Source organism: Festucalex cinctus, chromosome 7 (genome assembly GCF_051991245.1).
Source record: "Festucalex cinctus isolate MCC-2025b chromosome 7, RoL_Fcin_1.0, whole genome shotgun sequence".
Classification (NCBI taxonomy): Eukaryota; Metazoa; Chordata; class Actinopteri; order Syngnathiformes; family Syngnathidae; genus Festucalex; species Festucalex cinctus.
This window is the reverse complement of record NC_135417.1, coordinates 4,637,312-4,658,264: the sequence shown is the minus strand read 5'-3', so window position 1 is coordinate 4,658,264 and position 20,953 is coordinate 4,637,312. Positions and strand designations below refer to the sequence as shown.

The window sequence follows — 20,953 nt, the reverse complement described above, 5'->3', positions numbered from 1 at the left end:
ATAGTGACACGCTGACATTTTTTAATAGCAGCTTGCTGTGCCAGTCTGCAGCCTCCTTCAGGCATCAGAGGCAGAAGGAAGCTCAAACACACTCCACCAGAAACTCCACATGAATTTTTAACACAGGCTGCACTTTCAGATCTTTTTAATGTAAAAACAATCACACATATGAAATAATTTCACAGATGATCAGAATTTTCGTAACTAAATTAATTAAAGTGGTCACTATGTATTTAAGTGGGAAGTGCTTTTTACAGATTTTTTTGCTTTTGAACTACTGTGGTCATATTCCATCAGGTTGACCACTGTCAATTAATCAAGTTTACTTAAGAAACCGTAAATATACAGTTAAAGCCTTTTGGACCTGTCCTTATGTTTGATTAATTAGTGTAGACATAATTTTAGGAGCATCTCTTGGCAATGGAGGTTATGAATGCTTGGCATTGACTTCATCCAGATAGCTGAATTTAAGCTAATGCCGTAAAATTTATAATTTACAATCACAAATAACCTACACAATTAGTTGGAAATAACATGACTGAATAACATGCTGAATACTTTTTAAAATTCCACATTGCAAACTGCGCAACAACAATCCATTTGGCATAAATGCTAATAAGAGTTAAGATGCTGAATTAGCATGCTAAAAAGCCCCTTTTGACTTGTAAGGCATATTTTAGCACTAATTTGTTACGCGTGTTGTCAGAAGTAAGTGCTGTGTGTTTCAGGCTTCTTCTGTGTGTTTGTTATTTTATGATTTATTCATGAATGCACTTTAACGAAAGGAGAATGCTACTGTACTACTGTAATCTTATTCCGTCAACTTGACGTCTGTCAATTAAGCAAGCTTATTTTCTACAGTGGGAGGTTTCACGCTCACTATTCACGTCACCTAAACTTATTTGTACGTAATCATGGAGAAGACATAATATTAGGAACACCTCTTTGCAATGACAGTGCTACTTTTCACCAACTGCTTTGCTATTAAGCTAATGCTATTAATAGATTATTTTAACTAATAATCAGCTTAATAAAATGGCCCTCTTGACTTTTAAGGCTTTATAAGACATACAAAAACACAAACTATTTGAACAAATATTTTTAGGCTCCTTCTTTGTATCTGCAGCCACCTTGTTTTCAAACTATTAAAGTGATATTCATGATTTATTCATGAATCCACTTTAACGAAAGAGGAAGGCTTTGTTGACACAGCTGTCGGAATTTGGGAACCAATAAAATGCCTCCAAACATTTGTTTTTTTCCCTGCTAATTTATCTCAAGGCAGTGCCATTTCTAAACACAGTTCAGATGTATTCAAAATTGTGGACCAGAGTGCATTTTACCTGACAAGTGGGACTGTGCGGCTTTATTATCCCCCATGGACACATTTAATCGTCCCTCTGACATCAAATACAGAAAAGGTGCCTTTTATAAAGATAATGGTGCTCTGTTTTAGAGGTATTCATTTAACTCATTCACTCCCAGCCACTTTCACTGAAGCAACCCTCTTTGCTTCTGGCTGTTTTGTATGATTTTGACTGATTTTGCAAGGCCCACAGAATATTGTGTTCTATTGCTATAAAAACATGGAACACACGAAAAGAAAGATTATAGTCTCTGCTTTCATCAGGGAAAAAAAGTGTGTTAGTATCTGTTTCCATTTTGCAGCACAGCATTAGAATATAGCTAAGTTTCGTCCTGACTTAGAGATATTCCTGGTAAAAACACTGACAAAAAGAGCTTGTTGCAACATGGCCCTCGCTGATCGCTTATACTGTGCTGCCACCTGCTGGCTTCAATAGCTGCCATTGCTTTAAGCCACCTCTTCATGTCAGAAGCTGCATCAAAGCTTGCTATTGCATAAATAAATAAATAAATAAATAAATAATAAATAAATAAACGTTTTTTGGGAGTGAAGGACAAAGTGTTGAAAAAACGTTTTTACACGTTTTTGGGATTCAGTGAGTTAACAATGTCTATTATTGTGTGGTGTGTGTGAGTAGATTCCAGCACTGCATCATATTGAGAGCTGTCCTTAATACGCTGCTAGAAATGACTTACAGCGGTGTCAATATTTTTTTTTCAGCTTTCAGTATGTCTCATTCAGCAACAGGAACCTCCTCTCTTTTCTTGGTAAACACCTCTATATTAAAGTGACAGAAGAGGTTAACAGCAAGCCGCCATTAGCAGAGCAGTTGAATTGTGTTGTAATCTTGCGTTCGGAACGCAGCGGCTGATTGTGCAGGTTATTATTGTGCAGAGCGAGGGCTTCCTATAAGATCAGCACATTTATGTCCTTTAGTGCTCTTTTGTCAGCATGTATTGAGAAGTTCGGGCTCCTCAAACTCCTAATGAGCTGCTGTTGAGTTATAAAGCCGTCACAGTTCCCCACACATTGAATATAACAGGAACCACTCGTGTGTGTGTGTGTTGTTGAGGATGTGGTTGATTAACAGGATACCGAGTGGTGAATGTGTTTGATATTTCCGACTATGAATGAAGCATGAGTTGAATGGTGTTGTTGTAGATGTCATTTGCCACATTTGAAGCAGCATAAGTCCGTTATTTGGACCCTCTCCCTCTGAGTTTGGCAGCCTTTGCCCATCGGGCCTTAAGCAGATCTGTGCAGGCGTTACCATCTGTGTTGTTTTTTTTCTTAGAAGGTATGGTCAGGCATACTAAACGATTCTCCTGCCATGAACAGTAGCACAGGTAGGAGCCAAATGAAAGATGCCAGGCAAAAGACGGTTACAAAACAACACTAGATAGGAAGGTTCAGTACACTGACAATAGGTCAGCATTGGCAACAGTATCCAAGCAAGGTCAATCTTAAACTTGCTTTGAGTCGGCAGCATGAACAAAAGATGCTGGAACTTGATGACAAGGTACAGCAAATTGCTGATGGGATGATTCATGAAGTTAAATACAGAAGGTAATCAGGGATAACGAGGCACAGGTGAGGAAAGGCGCAATCAGGAGCAGGTGAACACATAACGGGGGAGGGGCAGGACACACAGACATGACAGGGCATGAAAGACTTGTATCCCACTGGGCTTATATCGGATTTATGGTCGTCATTAAAGTCTTTCTATTTTTAGTGTACAGAGCAGTAGGTCACACTTATATATGGAACATGTTCATATTTTGTGCCAATGTAGGCCAAAAAAAGTGTCTCTACTTTACTTTTGACAAATGGAGCAACTTTGTACACCAGGGGTGTCAAAATAGGATCCTTGAGGGCTACTATCCTGCATGTTTTAGATGTTTCCCTCTTCCAACGCTCTTATTTTAATTTTTTTGACTAACCAACAGTATAGATTTCTTAAAAAATATACATTTGCCAAATTGTGACTTTTGAGGTTCCGGTCTGGGGCCAGCGATATCTGAATTGTGCCTATTAAGGGCAAAAAAAAAATAAAAAAAATAAAAAAAATCACCTTGCAGTGTAAATCCACCTATTTTTCTATCATGCATGAGAAAATCCAGTTTCTCAGTTCCTCTCAGTTAAGATTCTAAGAGTACAGTTAGACAATAATGCTGAGTCAAAACACATTTTTTTTCCTTTGTGTTTCGTAAACATTTCACAGATTTACAGCAACATCAACAAGAGCCCTTTATATACACACATAAAACACCCCCCCCCCCCCCCCCCCCCCCCCACACACACACACACACACATATGAAATGCTGAAATAGGCAAATAAAGAAAATGTGTCATGCCAGTACTAGTCGGTGATGGCGAAACTGTTTTGATTGCGCTTTTTTCGGAATTAAGCAATTTTTGTTTTTGTTGTGACATTTGTGTGCATGGCCACATTTAACATTTTAGAGGGATGTCCTTTTCTATTGTCTTCTTTTATTGCCTCCCTCTGTCTTCCTTGAAAAGTCTTCTGACTGACTACAATCTCAGTAGAAGTTAGGGGTTATAGAGCTACCTGTTATAATTAGATGCTTCTGACAGCATGGGCATTTTAATGAACTCTTTTTAAAAAGGAAATTATTGTGGAAAATGCCCAAGTGATGATTTTCTTTCTTCCTATTTTTTTTCCCAACCTCACATTGTACCATCCTAATTGCCGGCGCTCTTCACAAAACATGCTGAAGAAATATGTTAAGCTTTCACAAATCTTCTTGTGACATAGCTAATGAAAAGGTTATTGCCCGTAGTGTTCTCATTTGACAGTGAAAATGAGGAAAACTTGTCAGACTGCAATTGTAAGTACTTCCCTAACTATCCTAACGCTTTCTATCTTGGAAGTTGCTACTTTGGTCTGAATACGCTTTTTGAATACAACCTCATTAAATCTGTCTTTTTTTTTTCTTTGCTTTGTATTTATTTTGACCTAAGTGGTAAAAAAACAAAACAAAAACAACTGTTTCAATACTTAAAACTAGGGATGTTCGATACCACTTTTTTTTTCAGACCGATACCGATACTCAGACCCTCAGTACTCACCGATACCGATACCAACTGCCGATACCAGTAGTACATTTTGACAAATAAAAAAAATGTCTAAAAGATATTTTTAAAGAAATATATTTCCTTTAATTTTGACAAAAACAAAAACAAAAAAAACAGCACAGTCACTCTTCAATAGTCTTAACGCTCAAAATAAAACACAAAAATGCTCTTTTAGTTTAAGATTCACAATTTTGAGGTATTTCCAAACCGGTGAAGTTTTGGTGAAAAACTGCTGCAAGCTAGCGCCAGTTACAGTCAAGGAGGACTCACTTAACGTCTTCCCCCTCTGCCATCGCTCGCTTGTACTCGTCTGCGTCACGAGTACTCGAGTACTTGAAAAAAGGCTGGTATCGGTACTCGCCCATCCCTACTTAAAACATTCTAATATAGACTTGCTGAGCCCTCTTTCTTGTGCACTTTCATCATACTTGAGGAAAAAAAATTTTACACAAAAATGGAGAAAAAAGCAACTGAAATATGTTGTGTCATGAAAAAAACCCAAACATCTTTTAGATGTTATTGCAACAGAATCAGGCACATTGTTAGGTATCAGTGCAAGAATGTTCTTAAAGACAGCAAGAATAACCTTTCTGCTCAAGACAAGCTGGCCTTAGGCAAGTCTTGCAAGGGAAACAACGTCTAGTTAAATTAAGCAAAGCCTTATAAACTGGCACCAATCCAGATGGATGTACGGCCATCAGCGCAACAAAGAAACTTAACAACAAAGGCAGGAGCTTTTGTTTTTAAGCGAGATCACCCGCCTGTGCACGCAGAGATAATGTGTTCACACAACGCTGCACTGCATTTATTTATACGTTAATATCGACTGATTTAACGTTTGAAACAACAGTACGTTAGATCGCTTCAACCAAGAGAAATTAAAGTCTTGCGACTCACATCCTAATGAAGCCTAAAAGCCCGTTAGGCATGTCAGCATCCCCTTTGGCACACTCGGGAGAGACTGTAAAGACGGAGAAACATCTGCAACATGAAGTGCAGAGTGTAATAGAAGGCTTTCAGCTTTTGTCAATCTAGTTAGTGCAGACATTAGCCCATCTCAACTGAGATCATTTCCTCAGCAAGATTTGCTGAAAGGTCTCGATTATGCCGAGAGACTAAGAGAGGTTGTTTGGTGTCACGCACGGTTTTTATGAGTCAGTTCAGTGCCGACCCACTACGAATTAGTCTCCTATAGCGCTTTAATGTTGTGAATATGACCCCCAGTTTTGTTCCCCCCAATTTGTAGCTCTTGTAATGTCGATTTGACCTTAATGAAAGTCTGAGAAGTGGTCGCGTTATATGAGATAAAAGCGAGCCCCAATGGCGATGTTGTGACAGACCTCTGCGTCACTTGTGCGATCAATCGGATGTGGATGAACAAATCATAGAAATGGTGGCGGTAAAGTACGACGCCATGTTGCTGATGGCTACATTCGGATGCTGTAAATGGGGGTCCAAGCGTTGGGAGGGTGTAAAGGCCCGGTTGAAGGACGGAGGTTTCAGATGACCATGCTTTTGTCCATCCAACATGAGAGGCCGGCGCCATTACACAGCACAATGCTTGCAAATGCAGAGCAGGTGATCTGATTAACCTCATTGCTGCTTCAAAGTGCTTGTCGACAAATAGCTGTAGCTGAAACTGAACAATGTTATCCTGGTACTATCAGTAATCGGCTAATTATTACATTTAGGGTATTTCCTCCCACATATAGATCAGAACAGATCACCTTTACAACAGTTAAAGGGGATGTCAAGTCAAAAATGTTCTTTATAATATTATGTTCTACCCACTATAGTCTAACCTGTAGGCAGTATCTTATTTTGAAATGACTTGGTCAGAACCACCAACAAGCTTAAAACGGGTCCCAATACTGCCTACGGGCTAAACACGGCATTCTGATTAATATTGCGTTCATGGAATATGAATGAAGCAGCAAAATCCACCTCTTTTTATCCATCTCAGGGGGCGGCCATTTTGCTACTTGTTTGCGAACAAAAATGAAAATCGCAGTCGCTCAGGGCTCAGGTGCGGACCAATCACAGCTCCCCTTTTTTACGAGTTTGGTCACAAATCAAAATCACAAATAATAGTTTTTCATGCGAGTAACAGGCTACGTTAAAATTTAAAAATGTGCTAATTGAATTTGCGACCAGAAATACCTATATATGGGGGTCCATTATTTTGCATGTGCATGAAAATGCCTTACATTCTTACATTAATTTATGGTAAAAGCCTTGGTGCATATCTCCATAAGACACCTGTTCAATATTTGCATACAGTATAGTACCATATGTCACTAACATCTCCTCCCACATATGTTGACAAATACCAATGAACTTAAGCTGTCGCTTGTTCCCAAGTGGGTTTGGGGAACACAACTAATTAATGGCCATCACTGCTCTTAGAATAACAAACAGCTGTTGAATGCATAAACAGAACGTGGTTTTCATATTTTGACATGGTGAGCCACGCAGACGCGTACTGTTAATGAGTCCGTTGACTGAATGTTGCTGTCTACTAAAAAGGACCAATTATTTTTACACTCTGGTGAAGTGATGATTTCACATGTCTCTGTTGATGGCACATCTCACAACATTTTGACATGTGGCAAATTTCCAGATTTGTTCTCATAGTAAGCATTTCACTCAAAAGAGAAATGTAGCTATAAGTGTGTTTGTGCAGTTAATAATGTATTTATTAAAAAATCATTTCATTTCAACTGTCCTGTTCAGATCCTTGGTCATGCATGGTGGATCTGAGCTTTTTATGATGTAACACATTTTAAATATAGAGCAGTTATTGCGAGTAAGGGTTATCTAAGGTAAAAGTTAGTTAAAAGACTGTCAGTACTGACACATATAGATGTTCGTAATGTACAGTATATATTTGTATATACATGCACACATATACTTCAGTCGGTACCCACACTTCTCCAAGATTGCTAATGAACACACAATTTGAAGCCGAACTGAGACACACTCTCACAGCTTTCAGCATACAATTTCAAATAACATTCATACGATGAAAGCGTCGTATATTTTGATTGATGTGATTCTTCAACGTTGAAATTCTTGCACTCAGTAGGCGCCATAAAGGCACATACTTGTAAATTATTAAGACTATTGCTTTCATTTAAAGTCATTTTTTATGACCAATCTTGTCTGTCAATTTCATTTTCAGAGCCTATCATCCTGTTATAGTCCATATTAGAAATACAAAAACGAATCACTGCAAATAACCTAATGCATTTTTCAGTGAGACTGAGCTGGAAAGCTTTTAGAGGCCTTGACTATTAAAGCCATCTTTTTCTTCCCCTCATTCCCCTTATGACCTTGTGTCCGCTGTTTTGTTCTCACTAGGCTAAAGGAATGTTGCTGGCACTCCAGCCTTAGTGTGCGGTGAAATGGGCTCAGAGGAGCGCCCTTCAGTCATGTCGCAGAAGATCTCCTCCTTGTCCCGCAGCAACAGCAGCTCCTCATCAAAACATGACAGTCGACAGGTAAACAAACGTGCCTATCATGCACATCTCCTTACTTGTTGATTCCCATTCCCTGTATATTGTATGTAAAATATAACACAAATCTCTACAGTTCCAGGAATGCAGTGTTATATGTTTTTTCTTCATGTATACACTTTCACTTTTATAGGCGCTATAATGCAAATAAAATTGTTCAACTTTTCTTTGCCCTGGCACAAAGAATCTTTTGCATTGATATGCAGACCACAGTTTCCAGCTTGGCAAAGGTCTGCACTCTGCCGAGTCCCATTTTTATTGCCTTATTCCATGAATGATATTGAAAAGTTCTATCAAATCTGAGTGAGTACTCTCTCGTGCCTCCACAAATTACTGAAGCTATTGACACCACAGTTGTGGTGGTTGTTCCAAGCGGTGTATCATTCATTTTTCATGAGCCACAAAAGCTTGTCCATTTGTAAATAAAAGTAAGTGAGTGTTACTGCTGTGTTGCCCGCAGGTCACACAACCAACAAGGCCGCTGCTATAAAGGCAGATTTTTTTTTTTTTTGTTTGCTCCACATACAATCCAAGCTATTACCATTGTGACATAATCTGTATATGTCAGCAGTTCTGGTGAAAATTAGATGTGTAACATGGCATATTGTCTTGTCCTGTACGTCACTGCTGACTCCTTCTGAGTGCGTTTCGACCTTCACAATAAGTGTCCAGACTGTCAGACAAGACAGTATGTCCAATGACTCACAGTATAACAGTGTCACTGGGGATGTGACAAACCCTCGGATGGCAAGAAAGAGCCAAGCTTCTTCATTTAATAGTACTCCTTCACTGATTATGAGGCTTTCTTTTAGACAGAACCGCACCCACAAATCACATCCTCTCTTTCGGATGACATTTATTCTGAACTCTGTACACTGGAACAGTTATTTTTCAAAAGAAGTCTACCAGCAAGGCAACCAAGCCTTGAAAAGGACATATTGTGTTGTTGATTTAGTGTTATGCCTTTCATTTCCAATAAATTGTAATTATTTAACCAGCAGGACAGCTGGGAAATTGTGGAAGGTCTACGTGGAAGCTTCAGCACTGTGCTGGAGCCACAGAAACAGGAAAGCTATGTGCTGAAGAAAAGAAAATGGCCCCTGAAGGGATGGCATAAGGTACACTGCCTCATGTTTCCTTTTCAGTTTTGTTTCCCCTACATTTTGGCAAGGCAATTCCATAATAAAGGAATAAATAAGCGGTTTCACATTGAGCTTCTAAGGCAAAATTAGCATCAGCATTCATTAAAACACATTGAATAGCAAAACTAAGAATCATCCGCCAAAAGAAAGAAGAAGACCTGCTGGGACTGTCCCACCAAGCTTCATTGAGCTCATGTCACCTACCATGGATAGTCAAATGCTCTGTGCTACATAGAGTATATCGCAGCCGCTAGCTAGCAACAAGCTTCAACTGACTACTCGTTTGACTAAACACGTTGAAAAGTCAGTAACCATCGCCTCAGTGGTGGCGAATAAGCTATATTTTCGACAAGTGTCATTGTTATGAAAGGCTGATGACAAAAGATGGAAGAGCCATGCTAACTGCTAAGCTAACCTAAGATTGACACGGCTATAGATGCTTTGTTTGGCTGGTGTTCCACGGAACATTATCTATTTTGGTTAACTGATCTGAAAATGACTACAAATAATATATATTTGGATATTTGTTCATATAATTTAATTTTATCTATGTCAATAACAACATATAGTGAGTGGCATAAGAAATAAATGCTCCTTCATTTGGAGGCAGAATGTACATAATTGTACTGTGTATTTCCTTACACATGTATCATTTGTGTTTGGTAGTGAGACTTTTTTTTTTCTTTTTTCCCCCCAAATTTAAAATATGTACCTTGGCTCACTAAAGATTGGGAAACACACACCGTACAGTATGTAGTTTGGTTCCCCCGTTGCGGAGTGGCATGTGACATGTCGATGCTCCACATGCAAGTCTAACTGTTGATGCATTCGCTGATGGCCTGCTGGTTAATAGGGCTGTATATGTTTAGTATTGACATTTTGTTTTCGTGCTCTCAACGGTCACATGTGCAGGAAGAGCTTCAGCACTAGTCGCCGGTACAGAGTCAATGTGGAGTAACTGGATGGGGGAAATACAGTAGTAATGATGACAAATGACAATAGCCTGAGATGTGACGAACTAATGAGACTGTATCAGTACTTGCTCAGACTATTATTTTTTTTCTCTGTAGAGATACTTTTCCCTGGACAAGGGCATCCTGAAGTATGGCAAGTGCAGCGCTGATGTGAGTGCCTACTGGCTACAAATGACGTGGCCTTGCCTGTTACAGCATGTGGTCTTCTTCCAGTCTCTTCTTGTGTTGCCTACTTGACCAACAACAGGCAATTCATTTATTATAGATTTTTTAATTTATGATCCAGTGTGTTCATGGCGTAATGTGTTGACTTGCAGATTGAGAAGGGGAAGCTACATGGCTGCATTGATGTGGGGCTCTCCGTTATGGCCATTAAGAAGAAAGCCAAGTGCATCGATCTCGATGCTGAGGAGAACATCTATCACCTGAAGGTAAACCAAAAGGCTAGTCAACATACTGATGTATAGGAAATGAGGTTAAAAAAAAAAACATGCACCGTTCCAATTGTTTTCCCTTGCAGGTTAACATGTAAACTCTTAAATGAATCGAGGGTGACCTTGCGTCGTGTACGTGTGTGACACACGAGGCTTTGTTTGCGCCTGTCGGCTCACTTGTCCTTGTGCGGCGGATGTCTTGTGCAGATCAAGTCACAGGAGCTGTTTGATGAATGGGTGTCCAAGCTACGTCACCACCGGCTCTATCGGCAAAATGAGATTGCCATGTGCCCCAACGACAAGTCCTTCCACTTCCCACACTACCCCTCCCCCACATCCCCCAGCTTTGCTGATGGCGCCCCTATTAGAAAGGTATTTCTAATAATAATTCGCAATGAATCATTCCTTAGGTTAAACGCTTACCATTTGAGAAGAGTTAATAGGGATTATTGTTATTGAGCTGACCTTTTCTTTGTGTCTCTTTGTGCAGTGTGTGCCCGTACGCAGGCAGTCGACAGTGCATTCAGCGGGAGCTTTCCCTTTCAGCTGCAACAGCCAAGCCAAGGTAACAGCCTGGCTGCAGTCATCTGACGACATGGACAAGTGCTCCAAAGGTGAACACGCACAGCTGCTCATTGGCAAGCTTCATCATCACAGCCAAAATATATTTTGATCAAATCATGTCATGATTGTCCGAGGTAAAAAAGCAAGTATCTCCTATTACATAATATGTATCGCAAATATTCAACAGTAGTAGTTAAACTATAGCTCCCAGATGACTTCTCTCATTTTGAAACTTCGCCACCAAATTAGTACTCTAAATTGTCAACAGGTGTGAATGTCCCTGCAATTGACTGGCAACCAGTCCAGGGTGTTCTCGGCCTCTTGTCTAAAATTATTTTGAACCTAATTGTCATAATCAACACAGAATGAATGGATGGAAGTTGCCAATTCACCTTTTATTGCGCTTGAATTTGTGCTTTTTCAGCAACAGCGCCCTCTGCTGCCTCAAGTAGTCATTACAGGAGTGTACTTTATCAATAGCTGAATTTGAATCAATTTCCAGGACTGTAAATATACATACTGAACAGTTTCATCTCGTGAAAAGGACAACTGTTGAATCATTTTCTTGGGTACAGCCAAAGTCAAACGTGTTTATTATTTGTCCTCCTCTCTTTAGACTTGTCAGTTTGTGAGGCGTACCTACTGGAGCTGAGCCACCTTCTTCAGAGCATGGAGGTCCTCCATCGTACCTATTCCGCACCCTCTATCCAGGCCCTTCAGGTGCTTTGTTCATTTGTCATTATGAAATAACATCGTTAGTTTGGGTGTGAAGTGGAAGCACCAGCATAACAAAACAGAACAATTTGCTGCAGATTCGCTTGTCTGCTGCTATATATAGAACTTTCCAAATCCGTTTTATTTCAATTGTCTATCATGACAGCTCTTTTGTTAAAAGGGTAATATGCATCCGCTGTGTTATGATCGCTAGACGTCGACGTTTGACAGCCCGAAGAAGGAAAAGAGGCTTCAGAGAAAATGGCGCACAAAGAACTACAGCAAAGACATCAAAACAACTCTGCAGGTAGGTTGACAAAAAAGCTCCACTTTTTTAATGTCTCTTCAAAAATCAGTCGGATAATCTCTGCTGCTTTTGTTCCACTGCAGGTTCCCAGCTGCATCTCTGGTTCCGTCCGCCTCCATTCCTCGAACCCCAACCTGTCCACTGCTGTGCTGGCCAACGACAAAGCCGACCAGGAGTCTATGGATTCTACTTTTGATGTGGCCAAGCTGCAGGAAGACTTCTGTCGTGTTGCCACTAACCGTAAGTGACACATCGCAAGGGGGCTTCTTTTAATTAACACCTGGATTATCACACAAACAACACTACCCAATTCCTTTTCAGAGTAGCTGTTACACTGCTCACACTCTCATAATATTGTGTTTATTTGAAGCAATCACTTTTATGGGGTTTACAATATGCTAACTGTAATGCTATTGCATATGGGAAAGGAGAGCCACAGGTCGCCGATGGACTTTTTAGCTGTTTATTGAACAGAACAGTGTGCAAACCAACACCGAAACATACTCCTTCATTTATTTGTTGGATATAATTTCACACAGTTACATGTACAAAGTGACAACTGCAAATACAAAATGTATTCTTAACATTGACGTCTGTAACAATGAAATGTTGTATATGTTGTAACCAGAGTCACTTTTCGGTCCTGACCCACCAGCTGAGAATCACTGTTCTTAGTGCTCTAGCATGACAATTAAAATGTTAGTTAAACCTGTGCTTATATGGTTAACTGTTTTATAATGGTGGCAATTTAGCCTTGCAATGGATTTCTTCTGTTTTCATGATTTCCTTTGGGAACATTCAGTCAATCAAATTGGAGGTCGACTAGCGTCTTGGAATAGATTGTCGGATAAACACTGGAATTAAATTTATCAGGTTGCTATTCAATTGAGGCACAATGCAGACGGGTTCATGCTGTGGCTGCTGAAGATATTTTGAAGTCACGAACGGCGCACACAGAGATAGTCTGAATGTGTCATCATGTCAGTTTTCTTTTCATAAGCAGGCACAGCTAGAAAGGTGTATTTGCACCGTTGTGAGAGTGAACACATAACATGCTGCCAAGTGTTGGAGCTGATGTGATTGTCCTGCAAGATTGTATCAGAGGCCTGCACGCCTTCCGATGACGCCAACCGGAGTAGGCAGGAGATTAATCAGAAAATCAGTCCGAGATAGAATGCTGGAAGGTCTAGCATAAAAATGACATAGACAATCTTACACAGATGTGAGAGCTGAGTTTTTTGCTTAAACAGCAGCATCTGTCTTGATTTCATGAGCAGCTGGGCATCGTGAGAGGGGAGTGATTGTGACAGTCACCACTGTAGTTACTGGTTAGCATTTGATTGTTTTTGGCCTTTTTTCTTTCTCCATACAATGATTCAGTGGTTGGAAGTAAAAATAATTTGTAGTTCAACTTAAGTTGATTTTTAAGTGTCTATACTTTAATTGAGAATTTACTTTTCTAATGACTTAATGCAGTAGCTGTACTTCAAAGTAATACTACTAAGTCAGTTTTATTGTGATGTACAATATTTACCATGTTTGTGTGTGGGCTCCAGTGTCCGCATCAGAGCATGAAAAGCCTTGCTTGTCATTTGTTAACGACAGCATATGGACACAAATCCTTAGCAATAGTGACACATGATGAGATTCATTTCGCCCTTTCACAGCTGCGGGTTTTGCTAATCCTTCTATTGTTTGCGGTTTAGCAGCAACAACAGGCGGATTCTTCTGCTTTCCAGGGTGAAAACGCACACACTATATTTTTGTCTTACCTTATATATAGAGTAGGTTTTTGGTCTTTTGTATTTTCACATTCATAAAACCCTTTATGAGTGAATCTTACCCTGAGTAACTGTTGTCGTATACTGTAGTTAGCTTTCACCATCTTAGCTGCTCCATTCCCTCAACTCAACTCAACTCAACTCAACTCAACTCAACTCAACTCAACTTGACTTTAATTTTCATTCCCCGAATATCAGTTGTGTGTTTGAACACATTGTATATGAATTGTTAGCAAATCTCTACATCACGTGTCACATCTTCAACAGATTTGGAGAAGCAAGCTAAACATGGCGTAATTTAAGGGACTGTTTTTTGCTTTGTTTGCTCCAAGTAAAGCATGATTCATGTTGAAAGTATTATGTCTGGTGCCTGCCTAAAAACCACCAGTTTCTTTTTGTTTTGTCAGTTGACAACGTTAACCAAGCTATGGGAATGTGTTGTTGTGCTAGCATAAAAGCCTGAGCCAGGAAATGGAAACTCAGTCGGAACCTGAGGACCCTGCACTCTCTTACTCCAAAATTTTGTATGATCATGATAGCATTTATAGAGCAACAAGTCTAATGGATTTTGCACATTATTATATCTCACATCATGGTGCAAAGAGACACAGCTCTGTCTGGCTGTGAAATCAAGCATCAAACGTTTTCCCTAGCTGCTACTAAGTGAAAAGTTTCTGTACGCGCTTGTGGGGAATATTTTAGTAATTAGAAAAGTGCCCCCTTCGGGTGCTATTATTCTTCTGTCAGAGTAGCGCTCATGCTAAGTCTTTGTTGTCGTGAAAAGGCTTCCAAATTGCAATCACAGCTTGTTTTCTCCTCCCTTCAGTGCACACCACCATGAAGTCAGCCTTGAGTTCACTCACGTCAGAGAGGGAGAGATTAAAACAATGTGCCGACCAAGACACCTGTCCCCCAACTTCCCCGCAAGTGGTGGGTTTGAAGAACGCGCTGACAACGGTACGTGGGCTCTGTTAGCGCACACTCACAGACATCCTTTACACTCCACTCAAGTCTCCTTGAGGGCTTACCAGCGGAGGGGCACCCGCCCACCTGCCTGAGAATTGAGTCACCAGTGTTTCCCACTCAAGCTTTTTCCTTTTCTTTCTAAAGTTACACAGTGGAACTTCTGAGCCTTTGACTGCCTGTTTGCTGCTAATGAGTCTACGTACATGACCACACAGTGTGGCAGTAATGGCCCAGTGACGTCTTCTATTGTACATTGTGGGCTCCCTTGGCTTTCTGTCTCCAATGATAAATATTTAGCACATTCCAAAATTATTGTAATACCCTGTACGACATCATGAATTTAACTAGAACAGCACTCATTAGAGCACTTCATGGATAATTACCTTCTGCTCGGGTATCAATTTTGTCATTAAGATTAATTTATTATTCACTGCAAAATGAAGGAAAACACCAAACATTACTGCCAACATCAGATCATAAATGGTAGACCACCCTGTGTTTGTTCATCTGTTTGTCAGTTGCTACTTCCTGGTTCACAGAGGATGATGTCACACTTGATTTAGTCCTTCCTGTAGCAAACCCGGGCCCAGTATTTCAAAAATAATCCACTTGGCTTTTACCTGGTGGATTGGATAGAATTGGATATTTCAAACCACATTTAATCTTGAAAATTCAAATCCAGATTGGGAAATCCAATCCTGTCTTTAATCAAGATTTGAGACGGTGCGGGGTATTTCAAAACTTCAGGTCCAAATGTGGATCAGTTTGATCCTGAAAAAAAAGAAGCATTAAATTAATCCCATCTCGGGGTAGGATTAGACTGTGATCCCATGTATTAGTTTCACACATGCTCATCAATAAATAAGTATCTCTTGTATTTCCCGGAATTAGTAATGTAAAGAGATTTTCCATGAGGAACTGTGGTGTCATTTTCATTGGACAGCAAGTGGCAAAATGGCCGCCCTCTTGCATTTGCTATAATAATAGCAAATCCTTGAGGACACACGTTCTGTCCCCTGTCAGTGATTTTAGGGGTGAGATCGTTTTGGAAATTCCAACCCAAGAGTATCAGGATTAATCTGACCCAATCCAGCAAAGTTTTGAAATACCGGGATGAAACTGAAATTTGGAGATCTGTATCAGTTGAATCTGGATTTTATTATTATTTTTTATTTCTGGGCCTTGATGATCTGTATTATAACCACTACTATCCCATGCTGCATCTATGCCTATATAAAATACGAAAACAAATTCCAGGCATTAATAATTCAGAAAGAACATAATCTTCATATGGCCTCAGAAATGTTTCTTATTGTGTTTCATCCAAATGCTTTTCTGTTTCCAAGACATTCAAAGAACTGAAAGAAGCACTGGTCATAACACACTTTTCCCCCCATTTTCAATTCCAGTCTCAGCGGAGACTGTGACATTTCTGGTTTGTGTTGACGCCTCATGACTTCACGATTGTACAGGAGTCTTAAATTGAATTGGCGCAGTACTCAAGTGTTAGCTGATGTGTTTCCAGTTTGAGCTCAATGTGTTGTCAATCTTGTTATTCTCAGGATCTTTAATGGCATTATGGATTGCAGAGAGCGTAATCGCTAAATGCTATGCACTTATGCAATAGGTAATTTTATTACGCACTATACTGCATTACTGTGAGTCATTATGATCAAGAATCTATTTAATTAATAAGCAGTAGCGTATAGAAAATTTAAGGGTGGTTGGATGTTAAAGAAAACATTTTGCAGCTTTCAATAGACACCATGAACATGCGCCACACTGCAAGGCAGTAGAGCCATGTGATTTCATTCAGCCAATCAGTAAAGTAGGCAACATTAACTCATTTACTCCCAATAACGTATAAATACGTTTTTTAATGTTGTGTCCTAAAGACGTATTTCTACGTTTTTTTTGTTCTTTTTTTTATGCTAAAGCATACAGAAGGCTTTGATGCAGCCTCTCAACTGCAAAGAACGGTTGCAGAAATGTAAGTTATTACACAAACGGCCAGCAGGTGGCAGCAGAGCAAAGGAGATCAATCAGGGCCATCTAGAAAAAAACGCTAAATTACTTACAATTTTAAATTTGTGAAAACTGATGAAACTTAGCTCTCTTCTAATGCTAATTGCTGCAAAACGGAAACAGATAGTAACATACTTTTTTTCCTGATGAAAGAAGAGACTTTAATCTTTCTTTTGGTAGGTTCCATGCTTTTATAGCAATAGAACACAATATTCTGTGGACCTTGCAAAATCAGTCAAAATCCAGTAAAACAGCCGGGAGCGAACGGAATTGCTTCTGTGAAAATGGCTGGGAGTGAATGAGTTAATAATGAAAATCATCACATACAGTTGATTATTATAATAAGTGGTGCTCTAATAATATATATTGTCTTTTTTTAAAGTGTTTTTATAGGCTAGTACAGGTAGAAGTGGATGTTTGTTACATTGTGCACTGTTGTGGGCAGGAACACAGCCGGCCAATCAAATCCACTCCCCTCATTCCCTCTAAATTCAGAGCAGAGGGTCAAATGAAGGGTCAAATGAACAGTTAGGAAGAATATTTGTCATCAAATTTAAAATCAAATAACAAGGGGTGTGTGTTGAAATCACGTGTACACTGGTTATTATTTTTCAGGCTTTAGCCCAGAACCCAGAGCTGCGCGAGCGCCTCAGCAAGATTCACGCAGAGTCTCACATCGTAGACGCCACACTACTCACTGCCCCCGCGCAGGTGGGTGTGTGGGAATGCAGTCACTCCCATTAACCCCCCCCCCCCCCCCCCACCACCACCAGCATGATGATTATTCTGATTATTCCGATGATTACTTCCCTCCTTATTTACCTCCCACATCCTGAATGAGCTGTCATTTCTTTCATTCTCACCCGCACGCAGCCATGTTGCTCTCCTCTCGCCCCCTCACTAACGACGATTAGACATCATAAAAAAGGCGGAACACATTGAGGGTCCCGGCATTGTGAATCATTTGCATTCAGCCATGTGTTTATTGGTGTGATCACACGACGGGATAGCTCACACATGCAAGCGTTTGGCTCATCTGCTAATCTGATTTACTGTCCATAGAGTGGTTGTGATCATGATAATTGTGTCCCAGGTAATTTGATGAATACACACAGGGCATCCTATGAGATTATCTATTGGGAAAGTAACAAAATGTCCCTCTCTAACAAATGATATAATTGCTTGGATGCATGATAACCAGCTCTTCAAACAGGACCCATCAGTATTGTGGTTGTCTTTTCCTGCTGTTTTTATACATGGAACAAACTAGAGGTACACAAAACTCCACTGTTAGCAGACGTACAGCCGGATATTAAAAATATAAGTGCTGTGGTGCGCCTCATCATCTCAGTGGTTCATTAAGTGTTATCAAGCTTCTAATACTGATTATGTGCACCCCACCATAGAGCCATAATCAACATAATGTGATTATACCGTGCTGTGACAAAGACCGGCCCCCTCCCCAACTAGCTCCTCAGTATGCAAAGACCACTTTGTTTTTGTATTTATGATGTTGTGTCTCCTAGAAACAGGAGGAGTCCGCAGCCGAATCCCGTTCTTTGGTGCATCAAGAATCGAATGAAAGCAGAGCCGAGTCGCTGTCGGAGTTCTTCGACGCACAAGAGGTTCTGTTGTCGAACAGTTCCTCTGAAAATGAGGTCAGTGAGGGGAAATTCAAATGTTTACGTCTCTTATACAATAACAACAATACATTTCTGGATCTAATATCTGGTGTAAACATCTGGCCACTAAAAGAGAGAAGAAATTACACAAAAATGTGACAATGGAACTAAATTAGAGCTTTGTGTGAAGAAATATAGTAGCAAAGTAGGTAGAGTTTGTTAAGCAAGGTTAGGTTTTAAATGTCGGGTTTCAAAGTAGTGTTACGGTTTTTTAGCTATAGAGTCTCAAAGTAGGTTTTGGGTTTCAAAACAGTCTTTTGAAATAATGTTAGGGTTTTAATGTATGGATAGGGATTCAAAATAGGGGTTTTATAGTAGACTTAGACTTGACTTTATTGATCTTTCTAAAGTAGAGTTAGGGTTTCAACATAGCCGACTTTTTTTTTTTTGCCTGTTTTTTACAAGTTGTTTTTATTTTATACATTCACACTATAAGACATTCAATCACTCAAAAAAGAAAAAGAAAAGAAAATTGCTAATTTTTATGACGTTAAATAAATACTCAAGAAAAAAATGTTGTAAAACAGTCAAATGTTCTGCCTGTAATTAATATCTTTATTATTATTTTGTTTATTGTTTTTTTTAATGGGTTATCAAAATTGTATTCCTATTCTCGGCCTCAAAAGAACCATATCGGTCAAGCTCCACTGTCGACAAACCCCATAGGTAGCTACAATTTTTTCTGGTACCCATCGCAGTTAACATTTCACTTACATTTTTTTGCAGAGTGGGATGGCACGTTGTCGTGCATGCGAGTTATTTCACTGAGGAAGGAATGCTTCTTCTTTTTATACCATAGCAGGAAATCGTTAGTTAGAAATTCCACATATTTTGCAGAAGTCATTTTGAACCTTTGAGGCACACTAAACAGGCCTGCCAGATCAATATTCCTGTTAGAATGCTCTATAATTTGTTATAAGTTACGAGCATCCTTGAAAATTGGTGCAAAATACCATGTAAGGATTGTCCAATAAAATCAGTCATATGATTTTTTTTAAAAGACTAATATTTCTCATTAGCGTCCCCAGCACTATTTCTTACAGTCATTTGCATCTACAATCTACCTTTTCAACAAATAAAAATTCACTTTAACTCAAAACGTAATAATAGTTTAGTAGTGTTTATGAAAATTACCATATGAAAATTAGGACACAAATTGTTAAGAAAGTGTTTGTCAAAGAAAACAAACACGTTGAATACTATAACTTTTATATTTCAGTAATTTAGTAAGAGTAATTGTAGTTTTATTGAAATTGCTTGCAGATGTCCAATAAAAGCAGTAGTGGTGGCATGAATCCATGAGTACTTAAACGGATTCAGCCTGGAGCGGCAGAGGGCTGCCGAATGAAATTACAGTGAAATTGTCGACTTTACAACACAATCTGTTATTTTTTCAAACGTATTTGGACGGTTTACTGTCACATGGGATACGTTTGAAATTCAACTCTGGCTTCTTTTCGTGCTGCAGGCTTCTTCACTGACATGAAATACGGCTGCACTCTGACTGTACTTCATTCTTTTTTCTTTTTTTTTTCCTCATTACTTTATTGTCATGTGGCTGGTCAGAGAGCAGCATGAGCGGAGGTGGTGTAAAAATGGAAGTTAATTACTTTCATCTAAAAATACAGCTGTATTGTCGCTCCTAAGGGAGATCATCTCCAAATAATGTGACAGCATGTTGAAAGAAACCTGCCCTGTCTTCATAATAGTCTTGTCACACTTGCTAAAAGTTTGGATGTTTTTTTTTTCAGGTATCAGAAGATGACTCGTACAACAGCGACGTTAGTGACAACAATTCCATGGACAACTTCAACAATGAAACAGAAAATGGCAGACAAAATTCCGGTAACCTAATGAAAGAAAATGCTTAAACATACCAAGCATGGTCTAAAAAAAAATAAAAAAAATAGCGATGAATATTTTTGGTTTTGCCAGGTTCTTTGTCAGGAGAGAGCGGCGCGCTCGTCTTCCGGCGTCGATCGCGTCTGTCTTCGCCCAGCCCCAGCAGCAGCACCGTCAGCCTGTGGAACATCCTCAGGAACAACATCGGCAAAGATCTGTCCAAAGTGGCCATGCCGGTGCATCTCAACGAGCCGCTCAACACCCTGCAGAGGCTGTGCGAGGAGCTGGAGTACAGCGAGCTGCTCGATCAGGCCGCCGGCACGCACGATCCGTTTGAGCGCATGGTGAGAGGACAGCTTGAATGCGTTGGTTACTTAAGTGGGCCAAAGATAACGCAATTAAAGCGCTGACTACTGTGCTGACTATTTCTGGCAGTTGTTTATTTAGGGCAGGGGTGTACAACACACGGTTCCATGGCCACTTGTGGCTCTTTCATCAAATCATTAGTATTATGTTTCAATTTAAATTAGTTATTTTGTTTTGAA

The 20,953-nt window shown here is 39.7% G+C and overlaps 1 protein-coding gene across 2 annotated transcripts in view; it reads left to right on the top strand.

The window, feature by feature from the left end:
- Positions 1-20,953, top strand: part of osbpl3b (oxysterol binding protein-like 3b) — a 30,830-nt gene that overhangs the window by 4,133 nt on the left and 5,744 nt on the right. Inside the window, exons 2-15 of one of the 2 annotated variants that reach the window (XM_077526881.1) lie at positions 7,823-7,962; positions 8,979-9,095; positions 10,190-10,243; positions 10,411-10,524; positions 10,735-10,899; positions 11,018-11,141; positions 11,708-11,811; positions 12,020-12,112; positions 12,196-12,352; positions 14,720-14,850; positions 17,500-17,595; positions 18,411-18,542; positions 20,318-20,411; positions 20,502-20,752. In XM_077526881.1, coding sequence (XP_077383007.1) covers positions 7,867-7,962; positions 8,979-9,095; positions 10,190-10,243; positions 10,411-10,524; positions 10,735-10,899; positions 11,018-11,141; positions 11,708-11,811; positions 12,020-12,112; positions 12,196-12,352; positions 14,720-14,850; positions 17,500-17,595; positions 18,411-18,542; positions 20,318-20,411; positions 20,502-20,752 — 1,728 coding nt within the window. In that variant the 5' untranslated portion in view covers positions 7,823-7,866. Of the gene's footprint in view, positions 1-7,822; positions 7,963-8,975; positions 9,096-10,189; positions 10,244-10,410; positions 10,525-10,734; positions 10,900-11,017; positions 11,142-11,707; positions 11,812-12,019; positions 12,113-12,195; positions 12,353-14,719; positions 14,851-17,499; positions 17,596-18,410; positions 18,543-20,317; positions 20,412-20,501; positions 20,753-20,953 lie in introns of both variants that reach the window. The other variant, XM_077526879.1, reaches the window with a different exon arrangement.